Source organism: Channa argus, chromosome 18, assembly GCF_033026475.1.
Source record: "Channa argus isolate prfri chromosome 18, Channa argus male v1.0, whole genome shotgun sequence".
NCBI classification, from domain to species: domain Eukaryota; kingdom Metazoa; phylum Chordata; class Actinopteri; order Anabantiformes; family Channidae; genus Channa; species Channa argus.
Genome location: NC_090214.1, coordinates 20,387,465 through 20,413,706, shown reverse-complemented (window position 1 = coordinate 20,413,706; position 26,242 = coordinate 20,387,465). Strand labels below are relative to the sequence as shown.

The 26,242-nt window shown below is 40.0% G+C and overlaps 1 protein-coding gene across 3 annotated transcripts in view; it reads left to right on the top strand.

The window, feature by feature from the left end:
• Positions 1-950: 950 nt before the first annotated feature.
• mbd2 (methyl-CpG binding domain protein 2) overlaps positions 951-26,242 on the top strand; it is a 31,409-nt gene continuing 6,117 nt past the window's right edge. The window contains exons 1-6 of one of the 3 annotated variants that reach the window (XR_010911594.1): positions 953-1,473; positions 7,347-7,506; positions 12,040-12,180; positions 13,735-13,825; positions 14,464-14,641; positions 20,196-20,323. Coding sequence is in view for 2 of the 3 variants with exons in the window: in XM_067484369.1 (XP_067340470.1) it covers positions 1,361-1,473; positions 7,347-7,506; positions 12,040-12,180; positions 13,735-13,825; positions 14,464-14,641; positions 20,196-20,313 (801 nt within the window). In the remaining variant the exon portion in view is untranslated. Of the gene's footprint in view, positions 1,474-7,346; positions 7,507-12,039; positions 12,181-13,734; positions 13,826-14,463; positions 14,642-20,195; positions 20,324-26,242 lie in introns of all 3 variants that reach the window. The other 2 variants (XM_067484369.1, XM_067484370.1) reach the window with 2 other exon arrangements.

Here is a 26,242-nt window from a genome sequence, read left to right as displayed (position 1 = left end):
GAAAAATCAAAGAGTGTTCACTCTGATGCTAATTCGAAGCACCAGAAACACAACAGAGTACACGTGCTCATTAAATGTTCTGTTTTTGTAATATTTTTATTAATTTTAAAATATTCATGAAATCAATGACCACTCATACTTTATACAAGTTGGCACTTTTTTACAAAATTCATTGCAGTAAATACATAAAATAGAAATGTATGTTCTATATACTAAGTGCAGTTAAATATATATATAGGTTATATAGCCTACCACAATAATTGAATTTTTAATTTAAGTAAATAAGTAAACAATCATAATAAGATTTAAATTCACTTGTTATTGCAACACTGGCAGGTAAAAACAAGAAGTAAAACTAGAAGGCACACTGAAAAAAGATGTGTGATAAATATAGCAACCAGCTTATTAAATAAAAATAAATAAAAGCACAAATAAAATAATAAGATAATAATATATAATACAGATGATAAGAATAATAATACAGAGCAGCCTAGGTTTAACATTGTTTAATATACATATATACATTTCAACTCAAATCACTTTTCATTTTTAAGTGTACAAAAGAAAACCTGAACCTCCTTTAGCAACCAAATACAGCTGACACAGCTATGTGTGAATATAACATTTACCAAATTAACAAATAGAAATACAAAATTTCCATACCTTGGAGTAGCAGCACCTTCTTTTTCACCACCATTAATTCTCAACATACTGGTGTATATAAAAAATAAAATAAAAATGGTATCCTGAGATTGCAGTCAACTTTGGATCTCAGAATTATATGTAAAAAAAAAAAAAACAAGGTCGGCCGCTTTCGGCTTCCGTACTTTAAAAATGTGGTTTTCTGGGGGATACATTGTTCACAATAGACGATCTCTGAGAGTACGTGTGCGCGTGCTTGAGTGTGTGTGCGTCTATGCGTCTGTGTGTGTGCGTGTGTGTGTGTGTGTGTGTGTGTGTGATAACTCAGACGTCACAGCTTGCCGTTAGTCCAACACAGTTCAGTTCAGATCGGATCAGATGAGTCGTTGGTTCTTTCTGTAGCCAAACACAAAAAACTGTATTCGGCCGTGACGGCAGCTGGACCCCTGACCTACCAGCTCACAGCCTGAACCTGAAGGGCGACACATTTTATCTTTACGCAACCCGAAACGACCAGCAGAAGCGACCGAGGTGCCTGGGAGCCGAGGTAGGGAGAGCCTCCGGTAACGTAACATCCGTGACGTCGCTCCGCCAGGGCTGCGGCTCCGCTGGGTTTAACATTACCACCACGCTGCCGTCTGGAGGGTCCGGACCGGTGTTTGCAGGGTGAACGAACTGATCCCATCGGAGCCCGAGCAGTGGGATCGATAAGTGTGTGATGATGGAGAGGAAGAGGACGGACTGTCCCGCTCTGCCGCCCGGCTGGAAGAAAGAAGAAGTGATCAGGAAGTCCGGACTAAGCGCTGGAAAGAGCGACGTCTACTACTACAGGTACACTCCGTCACATCGATCAGCCCGGTTACACGGTGGCCGAACGCTGGGATCAGTTAGTATGGCCTTAAATCTGAGTCTCACCATCAGCCATGAAAGTATTACGGTCAGAAGTTACAAAGTAGCGCCTGCACATCTCACAGCCCTCCTGTTTCACAGTGGGGTGGCTCTGTGATGACTAACGTGGTGTCGAAGTATTATCTTTGTGGGACACATATCCACAATCAACAACCGTATCATGACCCTCATGGGGGTTAGACACGGGCTCTGCGTGTGTCCCCCACTCCTGGGTGTTGAGCTCCTGTAATTCAGGGCCAGAGGCTGGTATTTGTCTACTGAGATCACCCACTCCCCAGCCCCCAGAGGAGTTTTACCCATTGTTCTTGAGTGTATTGGGACGTTTTATTCTCCTGCGTTAATCCTTTATTTGTGTGTCACTGTGTTCCGCTGCTGATGTCCACTTGTATATGCTGAAGGCCAGAGGTGGTACACAAGTACCCAAAGTCAGTACTCGAGCAAAAGTGGAAGTACACGGCTTAACAAAAATCACTCCACTACAACTCCCACTTTACAATTCAACTTTACTCAAGTTGGCGCTTAGGTACACAATCTAAAGCTGAAGTTTCACATACAACTACTCCACTAACAAGTAATTTATCTAGACATTTATCCAGTTGATGTTACTGATAGTTACTAACAGTCGTGTAATGCTGTAGAACCTGGTGTCGTGGACAAGAGTTCAGGCCTTGTTGAATTTCACTTATGTTCACATTCAAACTGCAAACCACTTCCCTTATTAAAAAACGTATCCGCCTCTGGCTGAGCTGAGATGATGATGTCATCCGAATGAGTTCTGGAGGAGCAGGTCGACCGAGACTGCAACCTCTGCGGTATGAGGTTGTAGTCAGCAGAGATGCTAAACTCCTCAACATGATGTCTTTGGAGGAGTTATGAAGGTAGAAGCAGAGACACGTTTGAATACATGGAAGGCAGAGAGACGATCCTATACATGAACCTTCCAACCTAGAACTGTTTCATATATGAACGAGTCTTGTGAAAGGTTTGAATAGTCTGAAAGTGCAGAAACCTCCAGCCTTTGAGATGGCGCTGGCCCCTTTATCATTTCAGCACCAACTGTCATGTCTAGTACCTACTTAATAAAGTCAAGGATTCAGCAAGCTGTCACGCTGTAAACACAGGGATAAGATTGAAACAACCAACAATTTCCAAAACAACATTACAGGAGGACATACTATCAAATAGTTGCATGCAGCTATAAAGACTTGTTATGGGGTCCAGCAGTTATGGCTGCTCACAGCAATATTATTATTCTACTTGACTACAATGAATTAAGTAGTGTGTTATTTATAACAATTGCATGCTGCTTATAAATGTTAAATACATGGTAACAAATAAATCGTCGCCCATCTTTGCTTCTTACCAACGTAAAAATAAGATTTAGCATTTTTCTCACGCAGAATTGCTCAAAAGAGAAAAAGGAAATTAGCTGTGAATTGTTTATGAAGTGTGAAATATGTTACTTCTTTGTGAAAGTCCGTTGTAATTATCAAGAACAGAATTAGGTTTGAGGGAGAATGGCTGTATAAAATATATAAAAATAATTCAGCGTCTTATTAAAAAAGATGAAAAACGTAAAGGGGCTGAAAGAAGGCCATGTTTCTGCACCGTCTCCATAAGGCTGCTGGTTTGACTGAATGCTGTTACTGCGATTGCTACTGTATATTCATGAGGGTCAGAACTTGTCATACTGAAACGTAATCTCTTAGTAATTGTATGACAAATGTTGTCTTCCTTCTTGTCTTGCTTCCTAGGTCTTCACTTTAGGGAATACACGTATATGAATGTTTTTGAACTTCCCTATGCCTTCTCTATATTGAAATATCTTACTGCTTCCTGATGAAAATCTCCTCCAGATGATGTCATCTAGAGGAGTTGATGTCTAGCTGCTCATATTACTAAGGTTGTAGATTATTTCTTTTGAACAAAACATCCTTGAGACTGTTCACAAACTGCGACTGGCACTGTGGGGGTTTTTTTTCTATTTGGAACGTGCCTGTGTACATGTTCCCAAATGTAGTATTTAAAAAAGTAAAATAAAAAACAAAACTTGTGCATCCGTAGTGGGAGTACAGATGTTTCAGAGCACAAACACAAAGAATGAATTGGACATAATTGAATTGCTGCATGAGCCCATTGATCCTAAGCCTTGGACCTAGTTTAATTTAACCAAGAATCCCAGCTGTCATATTTACACTCATATTAAAAAATGATTCCTATAATTAAAAAAAAAAGCCTTGAAGACAACTACCGTTAATTTAATAGAATTGTCTAGTGTTTTAAATAGGCCATATTATACCGTTTATGTTTCTTGGTGGGTCTCAATATCACACGTAGCCAAAGGCCGAACGCTTGTGATTGTGTGTTAACACACTCGCGGCTTAGGTGTGAACAGTTTTTTTTCCACGTGTACACTTTTTGTGGAAGACCATAACAAGTCCTCTGTTCTCACATTAAAAAAATGAAAATTGTACATTATTTTAACATTGTTAGGATAAAATATTAAACCTGATTTGTGCGTAGTATGAACTCAGGTTCAATACAGTCAGCTCCTACAATTAGACATTGCAATGGTTGCATTTAATTAAATAACAAAAAACCAGCTTTGGGGAATAAAGCCAGCGTTATCATGAGACTCCAGATCATTTGATTGGTCAGCAGGGTGAGACCTGCTTAAAAAACCTTAGCATATGGCGTTCAGCGAGTCGGGTCACAGGAGACTTTGACGGCACGTCTCCACATTATGATCATCTTTGGAAGATCAGCAAATAAATAAATATATATTCAAAGAACTCACATGAGAGCAAATCCATGCATATCTGAGGATTATAACTCCAATACTGTTAAGTAGTATAGCACATTTCTTTCTTTACAATACCATCGTCTCATTAGTGTGCTCCACTTTTTTTCCTCTTTTTTTCATTATAAATATGCACGTTCTCTTAGGTTCCGATTTATTAGTTAAGACTATTGTCTTCAAAAATACATCTATATAATGTGATATAACATACCAACAGACGACTGCTTTCTTCTGGTTTTATTTTTGGTTCTTTATAGTGAGTCTCTCCCAATTTTAAGGGAGAGTGCAATTGATTTACAAATTCAAATAACTAAAATATTATCCACAACTTGTAGCCTCAGTTTATTCTTTACGCACTTCACATGCACATGAAGCTGCATATTATCTTAAACACCTGGTAGTCAGGCAGCAGCGTCCCAGTGCTTATCTTCTCTTAAGGAAGCACTACTAGAAGGAGTTCAACGTCTTTTTAAAGCAGGTCAGAGTTCAGTCGGAAATGTGACTTTGTCCTGATGCTATATCTTCACTCATCACTGAGGTGTTAGATTGCAGAGTAAATGTTGTCACTCGTGGCGTAGGTCTGTAGCGAGGCCGTGACGCTGCAGAGCTGTCGGCTGCTTTTTACAGGCTGCATTCACTTCCTGTTGATCAGCGGTGGGAGCACGGCTTGATCAGATTAGCAGCTCAAGAGTCAGAAACATCTGAGCCTATCACATCCGGGACCTTTAACAAGAAGGGGATCAGCAGTTCAGAGGTTCAGAGGAGGACTGTGCTTTACTTTCAGTTTGCTCAACAGTGTGACTCATCACTTCCAGTAATGAAACCAGTCAGCAGGTCGACTTACTGGAAGAGCAGCAGCACCCTGCTGAGGCCTTTGCTTCCTCCATTTTTACACACTCGTCAGAAACTTTGACCACCCTTCACATCTGATCCAGCTTTTACAATATCAGCAAACATGGAGTGAATATTCAGCTTTGTAAATGTCACTAACAGTAACATGCTGTCAGACGTGAACACGCACACACACACACACACACACACACAGACGCAGAGCCTGTGATCTTTGATTTGTATTGACCTACATGTCAGATGACAGTCTGTCTGCCCTTGTGCTTTCATCTTTGTGAGGACTGATTACGCATGTAGACCTGCAAAGACACTGACGACATTTTTGAGAGAACATGAGAGAACATTTTATCTGCTCGTCTCATTTCTCAAGAGAGCTGTTTGCAGGTTAATCCATGGTTGCAGGGTCAAGGTTAGATAGAGCTTGGTTATAGTTTGGGAGCTTCCTGTTTTCGAGCCTTCTGTGTAACAGTGAATTGTGGCACCGACTGAGCAAAAAAAAAAAAAACACGACGTGTTCATTTGGGCGCTTTAAAGCCGAGTTAATTGTAAGCTGATTTTATTATAGCAGACTGAAATGAAAGTGCTAATGATTTTCGCACATGAGCATATTTGCCAAATTGTCACATAATTCTTGTAACCTTAAGAAAAAACATCCAGTCATAAATATTCTAGCACATTTGAACATTTGAAGGATGACTACATCTCAACAGCCCTGCTCCCAAAACAAGCTTGCAGGCTGGCACATCTCCACCTGGCAGATCGCTGAACAACATTTTAAAAAATAAAATGATCAGTTCCAGTCTGAGAATTTCTTTATTAAAGTAAAATATTAAGTGGATAGATAGATGCTTTATTTTATTATTAACAGTTGTAGAGCTTACTCCACACATGTGAGACAGACAAATAATATATCTTACATTATTTTTCAGTTTAAAAATGTGTTCAGTCTGGTATCACAATAAGTAATCATCCGCCTCCATAAAATAATGTAACAGTCAATAAAGCTGTTAGGTCATGTATGGAGGATATGTACAGTATATATACCGCAATTTTGTGCTGGTTTTGGTTTTGATATAAGTTATCTTTCTCCTTTGTTAATTCTATATAATTCAGTTTTTTTTTTCTCCAAAATTTTTAGCAAAATTGTATCGTGGCAGCCATTTTAGGACAAAACAGTTTTGTGTATGGGCAAAAGTGTCTGGAATGATTATTTGATCATCTTGATTTAATCACATATATTGTATCATAACTATGTGTTTTGTATTTTTTATCAAACAAACAGCCGGTTGTAAATTCAGCACGTTAATTGTGGATAATGCTCTTGCCTTCACTCACATGACTGTGTACAGTATTTATGATTGGCCATAAGCTCATGTGCTTCGCTCCCTGGTTGATGCATAGTGCATGCTGGGATACCTACTGAACAGCACTCCTGGGCATTTGGACCATAAGTTGTGGAAGCAGCAGGCAGGTCTCCTGCACCTCAGAGTGGAAGCTGAGCACTAAATACATTAACAAACACCGTCATGAATATGGTGCAGACTTAGAGAAAGTGAATAAACTACTATAAGTATTACACAAATATTTCCATTATTCAGTGTAAATTTATTCACACTGACACAAATATTTCCCTTTTCTTTTTTTGTCCTTTTCGGCTTATCCCGTGAGTTCGGTGTCGCCACAGCGGATCGTTGTCTGCATGTTGGCCTTCCTGACACAACCCCTCCCCAATTTCTACTGGGCTTGGACCGGCACTGCACGGCCGGGGATGGGAATGGGCTGTTAGGGGTTCAGTGTCTTGCCCAGAGTCACTATGACATAGCCGGGACCAGGGATCAAACCACTGACCCAATGGTCCGTGGACAACTTCCTTACCAACTGACCTACAGACGCCGCTGACACAAATATTTCCATTATTCAGTCTAAATTTATTTACATTGACACAAATATTTCCATTGTTCAGTCTAAATGTACACTGAATAATGGACTTATCATAGTTTATTCCCTTTCTGTAATTCTGCACCATATTCATGACAGTGTTTGTTAATATATGTTTAGTTTCTGGAATATTTATCAAATAGATATTCTGCCTCCCAAATGATATTCTTGTTTGTATCTGTCTGACTGTGTTATTTCCTTCTTTCAGTCCGACAGGGAAGAAGTTTAGGAGTAAACCTCAATTGGCCCGTTACCTTGGAAACACAGTGGATCTGGGATGTTTTGACTTCCGGACGGGGAAGATGATGCCGGGGAAACTGCAGAAGAACAAACAAAAATTTCGACATGACCCATTCAGCCTGGCGAAGGTAACGCTGGTGGATTACATCATATGAGGTGGGGGCTGTGGTTGGGTTCTGTGTTGTCAGAGTATCAAATGGATTTGGCAGCAATCATCATTATCAGGGTGATTTGTGGTGATTTTTTTTTCTTTAGAGGCATTTCTGGACGCAAGGGAATAAAAGGTCAGCAGGTCATTCAATAGGGAAGAAGATAGGGGAATGTGAATGAAGCCCCATCACATCACTTCTGCTCTCATTTGTTCCCATTTATGTGATGGTATAATACTGAATCACTGTTGGATTATGTGCTGGGGCTCCCTCATTTTCAACTTCCCCCTGAAAACAGCGTACAGCATACAGAGTTAGTGGTTGAAAAGGGACGGCCCTTCAAGACCCCTATGTGTCATCAGGCCCAAATTAGCTGTCCTGTTCACTGAGGAGTCCTTGAAATGATAGAAGATGTGAGGACACCACTGTAACACTGTTCTCACGTCCAACACAGACCACAACCCCACTACACTAACGCTGCTCCTCCCTGCCAACCTGCTTTTAAGGCACTGAAGTTGTATGGTAATAGGAAGAAATGCAATTATGAAAATGTAAATATGCAATACACCTAATATGTCAGTGTTTTAGTATCTTGGCAGGTCTATTATCCTGGATCTGTTGGCTCTTCCAAAGTCGTGCTGTCCCGGCAACATATCCACAGTGTCAAAACTAATTAGAAGCAAGTTTATTCCTGGTTTAGTCCGTGTAAACACTCTCAGCTTCAAAGGCAATAGGAAATAATTCCTCTTTTTTCGTGTTGATTTATTCTTTTTTTTTTAAACAACAACTCCAGTCTTCATTGGTAAAACCCCAGTAGCAGTCTAAAAGTGGTTTTCAACTACTTCTTGTGTGAACATCAGTCTCACAGGACAAACCTGGGTAACAAGAAACACTTTCACTTTAGCGTTTGCTAATGTCTAAACCTGGTTTAAAGAACCAGCACAACTGAATAACTGGGACCAGGGAGACCCACTCGGTACCGGCTCTGCTTTACAATGTACAAAACACAGGGCCCTGGTGTCGAGCATGAGTTCACACAGACTTGTGTCTGCTTTTGTTGGCTTTTACACTCAGACTCAGTCTTTGTCTCCGGTGTCTAGACTGATTTTGCGTCTACGCTTTGAGGATTTAGTGACTCACATTTATCTCTGTTTGGTGGCCTCAGATGGTTGTCCTTGTCTTTGACTTGGACTTGTCTCCGTTCCCTGAATATGTCGAGATCTCTTGTTAAGTGTTTTGATTCAATTTTGTCTCTGTCAAAACAAGAGTCTATACATTCACAAAACAGCAACAAGTCTTGTTGGCATTTTGTGCTGGTTCTACAGTTCCACGTGGGCGTTTTGACATCTCTTATTCATCAGTGTTCAAATTACTCATATCCTAGTCTATGTTTGGACGTAGATTGACTGATCTAGCCTCCAGTTGTGGCAAGCAGTGAATTTCTTTTCAGTATTTGTGACAGCTGCATCACATTCAGCATTTTTAGCTTTCTTTCCCAGACATCTCTGAGCAGACCTCAGTGTGAGCCGACGGGACTCGTGAACGGACTTATGTGTGTGTGTGTGTGTGTGTGTTATGTCGAGCGTGGGTGTTGTCCTGCCTCTGCACACGTACACAGTGTGTGTTGTTTTGTGCTTGGGTTCTCTAAGTCTTTTCTGTCAGAGAGAATGCTCGAATTGCCTCCTCCCACACAGCACTGCGAGAATAAAAGAAACTTCTGATTTTTTTTTTTTTTTTTTGGTCAACTCGCACATTAGGAAATACTAAAGGAAGGATAAGGAGGGAAGGGAGGGAACGGAGATTCAGGTATAATGTGGGAAAATAGTCTGTGAATCCAGTGCCAAGTTTATAAAAACACACAACATGGTGATCTTCTATTAGTTGCTAGTACAAGAGGAAAGGCCATGAAGTCAAGTCTATAGTTTCATCCTATGGAGAACAAGACAAGACTACTCGGAGTGTTTCAGAGTGACCCTTGTTGGTGTAAAGGCATTTTTTAAACTTTGCTAACTCAGAAAACCTTTAGTTACAGTCTGCTACGCAAACTCCTTATTAAATGTCATCTTGAGATTTAAACACTAAAATGTTTCCCACACATAGACTTTATACGGGCAGGGCCACCCAAGTGTATTTGGCCACCCGTCTTTCTTTAATCTGTTTGACACAATTACTCCAGCTGTGATCAGTTAACGACAGGACAGTTTCCTCTCACTGAACCTCTTCTGTACCTGTTTGTACACTCACATTCCCATTGTTTCTCATCACTAATTTTCTTTGTGGAGGCCTGTGTGTTTTTATGGCAAAATTTGTGATATCTTTGCAAAGCTTTAATACGATGACATGCTACGCCACCAAATGAAGGTGTGCAAGACCTGCACACTGACCTGCCTCTGTAGTCTGCAGTGAGTGCAGTTCCGTTTGCTGATTGTTGGTGTTGCTGGTTAGATCCGCTGTCGTTTGTGTGTGTGCCGTCTGCACACTGGTGGGGAAACAAGCTTCGACACACAACACTGCTGTCTGGAGCAAAGTGGTAAGAGTCATCACTCTGTAACCCCTCGGAACAATCACAGTGGATGGATGATTGCATTTTTAAATGCATTTTAGTAACTAGGTTAATGAGAGAAACCAGTTTTATCAGCCGTCACAACACTGTGTGTTCTGACACCTCTCTATTGGAATCAACAGGAACAATTTTTAGGCAATTTTAGCTACAGTAGCTCTTCAACAGGGTCAGACTACATGTGCCAGCTTTCAGCCAACCTTGACTTGACTGCTCCTGCCCCTGTCCCCAGTTCATTGGGTTTTTTTTCTTGGATCTCTCCAGGCCATATCTGTCCGCCGTAGGCTAAGAATATCCCACAAAAGCTGCAGTTTTACACAGTTGCTCGGAATCAGTCATCTGGTCATAATAATTTGGCCCTTGTCAGAGCTGTTAAAACGCTGAGGGACAAAATGTTCACTTGCTGACTAATATGTCCCATCCAAACCGAAACCTCAGAACAGAGTGAGATTTCCTCTGTTGTAAATCCAAGAGCTGACCTTGATTCAGTTTCCTCCCAATTAAAATTGTATTCATATGTTAATAAAACAAGAACAAGTTTAATATCTTAATAAGGTCTTTAAGTGCTTAAATACCATGTCTGGTATGCCATTATTGTTATTAAATACAAATACCATAAATCAATATTTGATATTTTTCTTCTTTTTTTTATTTCTCCCAGTCAGCCACAGGCCACAACCACGAAACAAAATTCAGTTTGTTTGCACCCATTTGCATTCACAATGACACACACTCACACACTAATGGGGGAGCTGCTAACCAGCTGGCCTGCACTCACCAGGAGCAACTAAGTTGAGGTTGCCCAATATTAGCAAAATAAAGATGACTCTATCCCATATACTCATCCTAATGATCACTCCTGTCTCTTAGATCCTTGAATAACTGTGTGTAGAACTGTGTTTAAATTTTGGTGAATTAAGGATTTAAACACTGAGCATGTGGTTTGTGACTCTCCTGCTCCAACAAATGAGCCACAGCTGCTCCCACCAATGTGTGTTAACACACAATATATTCTAACAGAAATAAAAATGTTTTGGAGATTATTCCTGCAAAAGGAAAAGTTTACAAAAACGTTACATAGTGTGATATAATCGGTATGATAACGCATGTAATATTTAGGTATATAAATAAGCAATGGTCTGTTGCCTTTTACAGTTGAAGACAAGTTATTTATTGTCTACTGTCATTTACAGAGGCCAGCTTGCATCTCACCACGGAAGTCATTCTGATGTGTACACAGTAAACACAGAAAACCACAGCATTTGAATAAATATGCCCATGTTGTTAGGTATTTGATTTGCAAGGGGGAAACGCAGAAAATCTTTTAAACTAGCAAAAGTTACTGTTCACTGTGCTTATTACCAGGTCATCATGACAAATGTAGGACCCACAGTATTGCTTTTGGAGCTGCACTCATACATGCAATAAAAGTCCCGATATATGAGCCTCATCTGCATCGAGCGTTCTTTAATTTCCCTGTAGTAAAAACTCGAGTGACCTATGTAATCAGTTTCTGAATTACACTTGGACGCTATGTATTTATTTTGGCAACATGTTTTGCATATACACTTTTTATATATTCAGTTTTTAGGAGCATCTTGCCTAAACTAAGTCAGAAAAATATAATACAGCTAATCAAGCAGCCCTTCCAATAGCAGTGGTAGTAACTGCTGAGTGCAATCAACCATCATAACCATCTTTTAGAGGGATAGTAATTATGTGTTTGTGTAATAATGTGTTAAGAGAAGCAGCACTATGCAGAGTTATAAACCGTGTCATAACAGTACACACGCACACACACACACTTTCACTTCCTGTTGATGTCTGTGAAACATTAGAGTTAAGCCGTTAGTTCAATTGATACATGGCGGGAGGGAAGAAAAGTAGGAACAAATGAAGGAATTAGAAACAAAGGAAAATTGTCACCCATACTCTGTCTCTTTCTGGTCCAGGGAGGTAAACCGGACCTTAACACAGCTCTGCCAATCAGACAAACGGCATCCATCTTCAAACAGCCTGTTACCAAGGTTACAAGTCATCCTGGCAACAAGGTGAAGACAGACCTCCAGAGAGCGACCGAGCAGCCCAGACAGGTGAGAGGCTGACCATCACTGACACACACACACACACACACACACACACACACACACACACACACTGTGTTGTTGACTTGGGAACAACTGAAAACCCTTATGTAACAACAAAAGGGAAGACAGAGTCGAGAAACCCGGGTTGTCATGGCAACGGCAGCCACTAGAGGGTGCAGAGGTATCAAGGGAAAAAGCAGCAAGAAACAGAGAAGCTGAAGTTTGTATTAATAAAATACTCCACTGTATTTACTATGTTTACTGTTCCTTGTTTAGTTTGGATAGAGGACATCTATGCACTAATTCGTGCCCCCAATAATGAGGCGTGTAATAAGCACACTGTACTCACATTTACTTCGCAGTATTAAAAGCTGCCATAAAACATTATTCAGCTGGCCACACGGTTAATACAGGGCTTGAGGCAATCCCTCCAAAAGATGCTTCCTGTTAGTGATGGGGGCTAACATTATTATTATTATTATTATTATTATTGTTATTATATTAGAATGTATGTGTATATTATAGTAGTATTAGTATTAGTTATAGTATTAGTATTGTTATGTCGATATGTAAATCCAGGTTGCAGCGTTTTGGTACAAAATTCCCTGTTTTTGTTACTTTCCTTCCAATGCAACAGGTAAAATACAAAGATATATTTTATACTAAAATGTTTTGGAAAACATTGACTTAATTTAATTAATCAATTAAGATGAAGTCTCATTTTAGCTTTACATACATGTGGATGTTATTATTAATGCATTAAAAAACCTCATTCAATGTTAAGATGGGCACCCAACAGTTGTGTTAAAACAAACTTGAAATATTGTGAAGCTATCATTTAAAGGAGGGGTGGGCAAGCGTGGTCCTGTTTGGTCACTACACACTGCTGATCGCCTGGGTCAGGTGTCAATCAAAAAGTGGATACCCATTCACATTGTCACTCCGCCCTCATCTAAGATGGTATCCTTCAGTGGGTAGATGGAAAAGACGCAGGACAGGGCAACTTAAAAACCTGGGTTGGGAACTCATCTGCTGCTTTAAAGGAAAACGTCCGGCCTTTTCTAAATGAATTTCCAACAGTCCCCATACAGACACTGTGTCCGTCTGCAAGCTGGATTAGCTTGTTTGTCTGGGCTGAATACCTTTGTTGTTGTCCAAAAGTTGAAAGACATTTTGGGCAAGATGTGCTAAATAATATTGAGCATATTTAGTCATAAGTTTTTTATTCTTTACTTATTTTTAATGTGATTGTTAGGTGACAGTTGAAGTTATACTTAGTAAGACCCCGTTTACTGAGTGCATTGAACGCACAATACAGATCAGTGTGTTGCATGACATAGGGTGTGTTACTGTGAAATGTAAACTTTGAAGCTCTCTTCAGCATATGCTGCACTGCCTGCTTAGGCAAAACTATATTTGAATATGCCAACAAGGCAGGTTTGAGTGTGAGATAGAGAGAGAGCTGTTCTCCACCAAACGTCAGGCTCATTTTCTTAAGGGGGGTGTGTTATCAGCACATACTGTACCAGCTAAACTCTCTATGTCTTTGTCTGTCTGCAGCTATTCTGGGAGAAGAGGTTGAAAGGTCTCCGGTCATCAGATGTCACAGAGGAAGTCCTGAGAACCATGGACCTCCCCAAAGGACTACAGGGTAAGACCCTGATCGGACAGAACATTCAAAACGTGAGATGCACCACTCTGTCTTTTTCTCTGTTGAAGTCTACAATTTTTAAAAAAACAGCAGCTTTCTGCATCTTTTTAAAATACTCAATGACTTAACCACGGTCATCCTCACAGATAAAATACAAATTGTTAAACATCTTAATAACTGAGAAAATATATTTTTTTCTCAAAATGACCGCATTAAAAAATGGCCAGGTGGAGGGAACCTGTTCTGGCTCTGATTATGAGTGAGAGGCTGCTCTCCAATTGGCTGGATACAAAATCAGATCTGTGTGGGAACATGAGACAGAAATAAGAGACCTCATTCAGGAGCTTTGCCTGGATCACGGTCACTTCGTGGCTTATTGATGAATCCGGGACAGTTTGGCAGTCTGCTGTCAATTGCCAATCAGATTATCAATAGTTGAAATCTGATTGGACAATGAAAATACAGTAATGACAATATTGTGCTCTGATCTTTTTTTTTTTTTTTTTTAAACTGAAGACATTCAGCTCCCTCCTAAAAAAAAAAATTAATGCAAAAGCAGTAACTCTCACTGTTCTCAATGAAGAAGAGTTACTGCTTGCATACACCATTGCTCTGATCTCTGACTTCTCCGACTGCAGGTGTTGGTCCAGACTCTAGTGATGACACTCTGCTGTCAGCCATCGCCAGCGCTCTGCACATGAGCTCTGCTCCGATCACAGGACAGACGTCTGTGGCAGCAGAGAAGAACCCGGCCATCTGGCTCAACACGTCCCAGCCACTCTGTAAGGCCTTCACGATCACTGATGAACACATTCGGTGAGAGACACAATCTTCACTTTTCTTTTTTCAACTTTTTTATTTACTATTTTATTTACTAGAATTCAGCAAATATATATATATATATTTGCTAACAAGATTTGCTAATCTTGCTAATTCCAGTCAGTACTCTTGCTGCAGCATTTTGGATTAATTGCAGGCTCTTTAGGGAGTTACTGGGGCATCCTGAAAGTAGGGAATTACAGTAGTCCGACCTAGAGGTAACAAATGCATGGACCAGTTTTTCGGCATCACTTTGAGACCGGATGCTTCTAATTTTGGCAATGTTCCGTAGGTGGAAGAAGGCTGTTCTAGAGATTTGTTTTATATGTGAGGTAAAGGACAAATGCTGGTCAAAAATAACTCCAAGGTTCCTTGCAGTAGTACTGGAGGCCAGACTTATGCCATCTAGAATAACAGTATGGTTGGACATCATGTCCATGAGATTTTTAGGCCCAAATATTATGACTTCAGTTTTGTCTGAGTTTAGAAGTACGAAATTGTGGGACATCCAGGCCTTTATGTCTTGTAGCCTTGAAGCTTTATTAACTGATTATTTTCATCTGGTTCCATAGATAAATATAGCTGGGTATCATCATCATAGCAGTGGAAATTTATGAAGTGTTTTCTAATAATGTTGCCTAAAGGAGACATATATAAAGTAAAAAGTATTGGTCCTAACACAGAGCCTTGTGGAACTCTAACCTTTGTGTGCATGGAGGCTTCATCATTAACATGAACAAATTGAAATCTATCAGATAGATAAGATTTAAACCAACCTAGTGCAGTTCCTTTAATCCCAATTTCATGTTCCTGTGTCTGTAATAATATGTTGGGATCAATGGTGTTGAATGCAGCACTAAGATCTAACAGAACAAGTATAGAGACTAGTCCATTATCTGAGGCCATGAGAAGATTGTTGACTACTAGTGCTGTTTCTGTACTATGATGAACTCCACAGTGGACACTGTGTTCACTGTCTGGTAACTATTTTAACACTCCGTTCACTGGGGTGGGATGTGCAATCAACATTTGAACCTTAAAGAAGATACTGTTCCTGAGCTAAGGGCTGAAGTCATGAAGTCATAGAAATGTGTTGGGAGACTTTCCTGTTTGTGTCGCTGCTGTTAGTCACCTTTAGAATGAATTGGAATAAACCCTCTGACCAGCAGGTGGAGCTGTAGACTGTGATGTCTGAAACTCATCCTTCAGTAACAGCTGAACACCCGATACACAGTTTTGCATTTTGTGTGGCTTCAGCTTTTAGAGGATTATATTGCATTGCGTGTTTATCACCATTGCTTCACCACTGTTGCTTGCATATGATATATCGAGGGGTCGATATCGGGGTTCTTTCGTCAGATTGAGCAGGGGCCCTTACTAATTGTGACAACATAGACCTGACATTGATGTCTATTAGCCCATTTGTGCTAGTAAATGTCTTTGAAAATGATCATTGATGATTATTTTTTCTGTAGATCATTTTGTAAAAATAAAGAAAACTGCTTTCTGCTGTTCTCCATCATATCCTGCCTTTTTTGGCCAGCAGTTCAAATTATTAAGGTTCAGGATCTCTGTGATCCTCTGAATCATTATCATTCCTGGGGGGAGACTCCTGTGGAGACTCACGATCCTTCCATGGAAGAAGTTTACTATACATACTTAAAAATCAATATGGACAGTCCGGTTCCTATTTTTTGTTTGCTGCATGACGTGTCCTCACGGTCGATGTACATGAGCATAAGTGTCTGTGCATACAGAACCGTCCCAAACATGTGCTCTACAAAACATGTCAACACTGGAAGGTAGCTTGCCACCACTCATGCCACTCATACCTGCTGTTCACATTGCCAGCAAGCAAAAACCAAGACCCAAATGATACTGTGTGTTGCAATGATGTGTGTGTGAGTAACTAAATAAAGTTACTCAAACACTGTACAATTTTTAGGGGGCTTCACTGGAGTATTTCCATCTTATGTAACTTTTATCTCACTACAACATTGTACTTTTCAATCCACTACATTGATTTGACAGCTTTAGTTACTAGTTACTTTTGGGAGATTGATATTCTGATAATATTATTGTCTGAGACTGAGCAGGTAAGACACAGGACACAGGGAATAAATCTATTTACCCAAAATGCAACAAGTACAAAACTGAATCCTAAAAGTGGTCAAAAAAAGATAGCTAAACTTAAAATACTACAAACTGAACTACAACACAAGTTCTAACCTTCAACAAAGACAAAACTGACCTAAACTGATTGATAAAAAAGGGCAACACATATACTGGCCGGCCAAACCAGTAAGAGGCACGATGGGTTATTATTACAGTACAGTAACTAAACAAAAACTAGACAAACAATTCTTTAACATTCATTTTTTTATATAAAAAAGCAATAAAAAAATAATGTATCTAATAAAGTTAGTTAATATTATTTATAACAGCTAAAGAAAAATGTCCCCATATTTCCCCCTCCCCGCATTCAGTGGGGCAGTTGCGTAAGTGAAAAACATTCCCAAACAAATCTGTGGTGTGACCAAAGCTGTGGCCATCACGATTATGAAACTAATAACTGCTGATGTATTATTATGGACTAACCACTGGTCAGCACATTAGGTGGTTAGAATCTGCTCCACCTCATCAACTGTTGATTTTATTTCACTAGTCTGTATGTAACCGAGAAGCTTATTTTCTATTATCACTACCTTTTTTGGAAAATCCGATTTGCATCTTTGAGAAATTGTCACACAAAACTGGACTAGACTGTGACATTTATGCTGTTACAAATACATTGTTCTCTAGTGGAGGACCTGTACTTTGTATTTTGTATTTGTTACCTTTCCACCGTGACGTATGCGTGTGGAGAGATTATTGTGTATTTGTGTGTGTTTTTGTTTGAATCAAAGTTTCTCTTTCTGAAAAAACACACCCTGGTTCCCTGCATCCCATTAGTCATTATCACCAGACAGGCAATCTCTTCCCAAACAGAAAGCAGGAAGCATAAAATTACAATGTGTAAAGTAGGTAGCAGGAGTAAAAACAATCACTGTGGTCAGAATTATGCATTCATTACATCTCCATACGTAAGCTGATGTAACCCCTCGGAAAAAGGGGGGGTTTAGAATATAAATGAAAACAATGTGAGTTTTTAAAAGGCTACGATTGAAGGGTTAAAGAATAGAATCAGTCCTGCAAAGCACACAGACAGTTCTGCAGCCTGACAGCGGGGGGCACTGTGGACATATATGTAGTGTGTATATGTGTGTGTGTGTGTGGGTGGGTGGGTGTGTGTGTGTGCATCCAGAGGAAAACAGAGCAGAGTGCAGCTGGCCGAAGCCATTACAGCAGAATCACTGGAATACATTACTACATCCTTCACTCTTTTACTCCCACCTATCTGCTCTTCTTTGTCCTATTCAGTTTCCTCCTCTCCCTCTTTTTTCTCTCTTTCCCATTTCTTCTTTTTCATCTTTTCTTCCCCCCTTCTTTACCATTTTCCCTCTTTCCTCCCTCCCTTCCATCTTCCTCCCCTTCCTTCAGCATCTCTTTATTTTGTCCTTTCCATTCTCTCCCAGTATGTTTCCCTCCTTCCCTTTTTCTTCAATCTGTCTCTCTTTTCATTAATATTTCATTTTCCACCTTTGCTCCACCCTTTTAATAACACACTCTTGACTTCCTTTGTTTTTCCATCTTCATCTTTCTTTCTTTTCCATTTTCACCTGCTTCCTCCTCTAGGTCACATTTTCTTTTATATCTCCTGTTACCTCCCTCCCTCTCTCCCTCCTTCCTGCTTTTCACTTTCTTCTTTTCTTATCTCTCCCCTCCATTAATTTCCAATTCTCTCCCTCTTCCATCCTCCAGCTGAATGTGCTTGTCATCCTAAATCGCTCTCATTCCTCTCTCTCCCTCCTCCTCCTTTTCATCATCTCTCCTCTTCCTCTACTACTCTATCAGACTCGCCCATCTTTTGACCTCTATCTCTTTTTGGCCTCTCATCTCTCTCATTTTTCAGTTCATGACTTTATTTTTTATTTATTTATTTTTTTGTTTGTCCTTTGAAAATATCTTTACTGTATTTAACAGAAGCCAAGTGTCTCATTGTGTCTCTCTCTGGCTGATTTTTATCCAAATTCAGTCTCAGACGATTGAGCGGATTCAGCTTCTTCTGTGATTCTTTACGTCTTTTGTTGGTGTTGACAAAAGGTGACAGACATTTTCTTTGCTGTGGGACAGCAAACAGAGACAGACACATATCTGCTTCATGGAGTTGATTCTGAGGGAAGGAGGTTCACCACAACCTGTTTACATTCTTAACAGCTAAACACACCTTTTTTAATAACTAATGTCAATGCTTGAATAGGAAATAGCCTAATGATAGACATGTTGTCTGACCAACAACAAAATACACTAATTGGCAAAGCCACAGCTAAATACACACAATGCCAAGGGGACCAGATGCATGACGGGGGCACCAAAAAATGAATGGATGAATGAATAGATAGATGGATAATGGATGTAAAGATAGGTTTAGGTCAGCTGCAATCTATGTCCCCTAAATGTTTGTTTGTAGTAGGTTCAACTAATAACTCTAATAACTCTAGATCATATTGTTAAATTACCAACACTAGCTCCCTGCCATTACTGGACTTCTCGAGATTACTGTGTTTGGCTGTCACTGCCAACTCCAATCCGACTGAGCCGCTGCCATGGTTTGATTAATGAAAACTACCAAAAACATTTGTTGAAGAGCACATTTTCATGACTTATATGAGAATAAAACAAAATAAAAAGTACTCTTTTACAAAACTATAACAAAATGTTTTACACACAATATGAGAAGGGAATGAGAAGGACGTCTCATTCAGCCACCTGCAGCATCTGTGTAATCCCAAACTGTAGCATTTATCCATCCATGCATTTTGTTGAGGTAAAATAAGGAAAAGAAGCAAACAGCCCAGCTATAAGCAAACTTTATTTGAAAGCCCAGTCCAGTTATATTTTCAGTATTCATGTTGTGTATTTGTTTCTCCTTGGGCAAATTGTGCTCCCCAATGCACAAAGCATTTAGATTTGAATTACACCATAACCTTTCCTCTGACACCACCCTCAGAACATTTTACAAACCGGGTGAATTTATTTATTTAAAGAACTACGTTCACACTAATTAAAACTGGAACATAGGAAATTATAGCTCGGGAAGGGGACTATTATTTTACTGTTACACACAGCAAACGCAGAATAAAATACAACAATGCTTATTTTTTTATCATTAGACTCATTCAAGATGTAATATGCACATTATTATTATTGTTATATGTACTTATTATACACAGATCAGTCACTACATTTCAATGTTGTGGTGTACACGGCCCGATCACCAGGTGTCAGAACACATGGTTGGGTAAGCAGCAGGCATTGTGATCTACTCCATGCATCCACTTAACCAATGTTCAGTGGTGATGAACACTGTGTTTGATCACTGTGAGATTTACGTTGTGTGTTTGTGTGTGCATGCGTGTGTGTGTGTGTTTGTGTGCGTGCGTGCGTGCAGGGAGCAGGAGATGAAAGTGTACCAGGCCAGGCGGAGTCTGGAGGAGGCGCTGATGGCTGATGGTTTGGCACGTGCCAATGAAAACACCCGGGAGCTGCTGGAGGGGAAGGCGGCCTGAAGAAACGCCGGTGAGACAGGCAAAGTGTTTTATTGGTGCTGATTTTGTTGTTATAACCAGCATAAAGAAAATTCCTCCTAGTTCGAACAGAACTTTAACAATTTCTTTACACTCTACTGCAGTTACTGTGGCTGCTGTACAGGCCAGACAGATGTTGTCTAAACTGTAGTGTTTGACAGTGTGAACGGAATAAAAATGATTAAAAATGCTGAAACACCTCTTCTGAAATTTGCAGATAAGCTGCAGATTGGATTAGAGCAGCTACTGTATTATCGGCCAGTTGTCATGGTAACACAACATGTTTTCAGGCAGGTGAGAGGCACATCAGTCAGAAACAGAAAATGAGACAAAGATTTGTCAAGGTAAACTGATGAAGGGAAAGGATGGTTTGAGAAGCACAAATACTGATGGAAAGTTGTTAAAAAACACCAGTGAAAGAGTTTGTATTTTTTTAACAACAGCACACATCTCCAGCAGTTTCCTACTCAGACACATTTAGACACAGTCCGGCTCTCGATATTTGAAGCAGGAGCATGTTTTCTTTTTTGTGAAGCACAGACGCAGTTGCTCTACAAGTGACATGAGGTCACTTCAGAAAATGATATTTTCTACTTTAATTTTAGTTACCTGTTCAGGTACTAAATACCACTGAACTACCCAACTACAAAAATGAACTACTGCAGTACTACTTAGCCTAACTGAAAAGTTTTCTTAGTACTGAACTAGTATCTAACTACTGAAATAACCAAGTACTGAACTACTAAATAACCTAACTATTAAAGAAGTAAACAGTTTCTATACTACTAAAGGATGTTACTTGGTAGATAAACAAGTAAACTAAAAATTTGCAACATTTTTACAAATTAAATAAAAACTATGAAATGCAACCTGAAACTCTTAAACATGGAGGAAGCTATACATTGGAAATAAGGAGAGTATTATTTAGAGACGCAACTTATGCTGCCACCAAGCTCAAGTCTTTTTTCAGGAAGTCGGTAGCAGGACACTGCCAGGCCTCATTCTACTAAAGTTAGAACAAGAATCCACAAACTACTTAACTACCGATATAGTAAACCAAAGAAGTAGTAAATTACTTAACCACTACTTATTGTAACAACTAAACTAGTAAAGTCTTTTAATTAATAATCATTTGTACTGCTAAGATACTAGAACTACTCTACTACTAAATTCGTGAACAACTGAGCTGCCACAGTTGAGAACTACTAAACTGCTTAAAGTACTTCACTACCTGAGTACTGAACGAGTGAAGTGACCTCTTTATGTTTTCGCATTATCATAAAGCTCTTTTGATGGCTGCTCTTGAAAGATATTTTAGAAATAAGCCCACTTACTTACTAAAGTACAAAAGCACTGAACTACAAAAGTATGACTGACATGATCTGAATGACTCAATATCTGCGCTGCAGTTTCAACGTGAGGAAAGTTACAGATCACAGATTTAAATGTCTTGAACGTTGCAGAAGCAGAGCCAATCGGCACTGTCAGAACCCCTGTGTGTGTGTGTGTGTGTGTGTGTGTGTGTGTGTGTGTGTGTGTAAGGGGAGTGAGACCTGTTGTGAATGCTGATAGGATTCTCTGCGTCTGATTGAAACTCAGCCATGCAGCAGACTAACAGATTGTGTGTGTGATTGATGGGCTGTGGGCTTGTTGTGTGTGTTAATGGTTAATGTGATGTATGTGTGTGTGTGTTACGGTTTGTTTGATTATTAATTGTATTTCACTCTGCTGAGCCTGTAAACAAACCTGGATTAAAAAAACATTTACTTTCAGAAGTTCAGACATCCATCCATCATCCTTTTATTTTCAAGTTGCTTTTCCAGGTCAGGGTCACCGTGACAATGGGGTAGCACACGAGAGCAGAGACTGCTTTCAGTGTCAAAAGGTTTTGCTGCAGAGTTTGAGACGTGAGGCGTTTCGTTCTGTGGCATTGAATAACTGTAGTATAGATCAGTTCAATTTGCGTCAGACTCACAGTCAAAATCCAGCTTTTGCTATAAGATTATACAACAACCAAGTGCAGATTTTTTTAGGGTGGTGCCAGGGACATGTCCACAGAACCATTACACAAAACCGGTTCATCATCCGATGAGCTGGAATGCAAACCTGTTCTCCCTTATTCAGCTGTCATGGGTTTATAAACACAGCTTTTGAATGTTTATTGATTTATTTGTCAGTTACACATCAATATGAACTTTGCTCATATTAGCCTGCATTACTCACAACAAGCTACTGGTCACACCCAAGTCTCCATCAGTGCTGTTTACTATGAACTACACAAATTGACTCCGGTGTCCTTTAACATGTTTTATCATATGCGCGTGGAGCTGAGAGCCAAGGCGGGATGGGGTTTTTAGAAACATGTAGAAGAGTGGGGATCATCCACGTAATTCTAAAGGCTGGAAACTGGATAAATCTGGACATTTTTTTCCCCATCCATGCTAATACCAGACCAAGTAGGTGCTGCAGCAGCAGAACCCCTGAGTGTGTTGCTGCCAGTTTGCCTGAAAGTAAAGTGGAATACGATAAAAAGCGATAAATACACATGTTACTGGACATTCCAACAGTCTGTGAACTGTGGCGCTTATGTACAGATATCACCACTATTCCATAAATGCATGCTGAACGTCTGCATTACATAGAAATAAAAAATGAATCCAAGCAGTTCAGTTTCGATTAGTTTTGCTTATTGTATATAAGGCGCAGTTGTGTTGAAGTGTAATCATCAGAGGTCGGCTGAGGAGGAGACCACAGTCCGAGTCCAAACTCCTGAGCACAGGTGTTCAAACCTAACATTCTCTGCATATTAATTAGGATTTGTCGCTAGGACGACAGCTGGCGATACATTTTGAGACTGATTTGATGAACTGTCAAATGTCAAATCAATGTGCATAAAAAAAGGCAATTACGATCCCTCGGTCTGATATAGAATAGGACATATTGAAGAGGAGGACACCCCCAACTTGATGCTCTGCATCTAAAAAAGTCAAAAAGAGATAATTAACCCACTCCGTTTTCTCTAGCACATCCTTAAAACATACGTTATAGCTCAAAGATCGGTAAACTCTTAACAACAGCAGTGTTTTCAGCTTGTTGTTCATTTTGTCCAACACTCCCTTTATATTTGTAACTATTGCTGTAGTAATGCGTCCGACATGATATATCTGTTCTTAATAGCAACTGCAGTTGTGTCTGTGTGTAGATGTTGTCAGTGTGAGTGTGTTTCTCTGCTGTCTGATGTTTCCTCTAAAAGCCGACAGACGAGGCGTTTTTTTTTGTTTTGTTTTTTTTAGGCACATTTGTTTTTTGTGGAGGGAAAATTGTCCATTAATGCAGATTTATGCAGATTGGCTGGATGGAAGTCGTTTGGGCGAAAAGAGCCGCTGAGAGTCAAGGAGTGATTACTAATGGGTTTTTATAGCTGGACCAGAGAGAGAGGGCAGCGGCCAGTGTGTGTGTGTGTGTGTGTGTGTGTGTGTGTGTGTGTGTGTGTGTCTTGTGGGTGCCTTTCTAGCTGTTGAAACAACAATTTTAAATGCTTGCAGAAACCTCAGACTGTGACTCTTGGTGGTGCTTCCTGCTAATTTATTTATGTTGGTTTTTTATGGCTGAGTAGGTTTTTTCCTTTCCTCCATTCTGTCTCTCCTGCTCTTTCTTGGGAATATGAAACGGTAGGTGTCAGCAACACCGTTATGCTTTTTATCAAACCAAACTTGTTTGATAAGTGTCTCTTAGGTTTAGCCATTTTGTGTCCAAGATCTGGACTGAGTTGGACATTATACAGTGCAATGGGGAAAATGTGTGTAATTCACTGTACTTCAAACAAAAATGACATTTCTGTCCCTATATTACCTGTCACCTATTGGCATGTGTGGTGATATATACTGGTATAATACTTTGCAAAGGTTTTAGGCATCAGGCAGTAGCATGAGGGAGGTGTCTGATTGGTTCCAAATTCATTCTGCAGCAGGACAATGACCCCAAATGCATAGCCAGATTCTCAAAGAGCTCTCATTGGGGACAAGAACAAAAAATCCTGCAACAGATGGTGCGAAGTCAGAGTCGGTCTGACGTTAACATAAAGAGACATGTAAGTCCACAGAGGAACTGTGTTGAACAGCCAACTCCTTTAAATAAAGTTACGGTCACAGCAAACATTTTACTTTTAGTGACTTAAATATTTTCCCCATGAAATCAGCAGATAGGTTCAGATTAGTCGATGTATTTTAGAATCTTAATCAGATAAGAAAGCTAACAGTCATTCACATCCATGTACGACTTCATAAAGGTCCCAGGCACCTGGCACATTCAAACACGGAACCTTCTCGCTGTGAGGCAACAGACCTAACACCTGCCCCACTGTACAGCCCTTTGCTCTGAAGAACACATTCGAACCACTGACAGGTGCTGATTATAACATTAATATGACAAGAGGTAGAACATATTAGGCAGCAAGAGAAAGGTCTGTTCTTGAAGTCGATGTGTTACAAGTAAGAAACATGAACAACTGTAAGGATCTGATTGACTTTGACAAGAACCAAACTGGTGCAAGGATTGAGAAGTGGTGAACTGTGGAAGGGGTCATAGGCACCAAAGGCTCACTGATGTACATGGGGAGTGAGGGGTGGCTGGTCGGGTCACATCAACAGAGGGGAAACTATAGCGGAAATAGCTGGAAATGTGACAGATCAGTGTAGAACTACATTCTAAAATGCACAAGTGTCAGCTGACTAATTTTCACTATTCTGTCCAGCAAGATGCCACATTGCTGTATATTACTAAAAGAGAATAACCCCATATAGGACCATACAGCAGCTGCCTGTTAACAGATCAAGTATATGGGGTTTTGATCAAATACCTGCAAAACTAGTTCAAATATCATATGATGTTAAGTTGCTAACTATGATGGCGAACGGGGTAAACATTATACAGTACTTGCTCAGCATTAGCATGATGAACTGATTCATTGTTTCATCCGAGTCTTGGGAGCAGAAGAAAGAAAAGAGTTCACTAAATGTTGAAGTGTTGCTTTAAATTTGCAGACTGGCATTTATATCTGATTGAGACTAAGGATTCTCACTGCTGACTGAGAAAGGCCTGAGAAGATTGACGTGTGTGTGTGAGTGTGTGTGTGTGTGTGAGTGTGTGTGTGTGCGCGCATGATTATTAGCTGTGTATCTTGTAATTTCCTGAGGAGCTGATTCAGATTCCTGCAGCATTTTCAGCTGCTGGTAATTAGTGGGTGTTGAGACACAGAGAATTATCTGCTTCAAAGTCATTCACAAGGCTGATAACTGCTCTGTGTGTGTGTGTGTGTGTGTGTGCATGCGCGTGCTTGTGCGTGTCTCACAGCTGAATTGCCTCGATTAAGCAGCAGATTATCAGGATTTTCTAATTATTAGGGAGTAATTAAGACTGAGCCAGGGATTATCAGACTGAAACATGGAAAGAGTGAAACACTGAAGGAAGAAAGCGTTTAGATACAGACATATTAACACACTGAGTCAATGAAACACACAAACAGTGAAACAAAGAGTTCATCGCAAAGTCTGCTTGGTGGATTCAGCCACATTTGCATCCTCCTGGTCAAAGCCTGAGTGATTCACAATGGCAAAAAACAGATACTGAAAGATTGGATACAGCCATAAGTAAACATTTCTGCAGTTGCAGGTGGTGAAAGTGTCAGTTTGGCTTTGGAGCAGGCTGCACTGAAACTTTCAGGCTTTTAACAAGAAACCAGGCCTTTAAAGACCAAAATAAGTCACTTCTGTCTTATATTCTGAGCAATATTATGTGAGCTGCTCTATAACTGGATCAACACCCAGAACACGCCAGTTTGTCAGTGATTCTTCTTAATTGTCCAGTTAAATGAGAAAAGGTGGTGGCAGTCTTGTCTGTTTGGCTCTCAGTT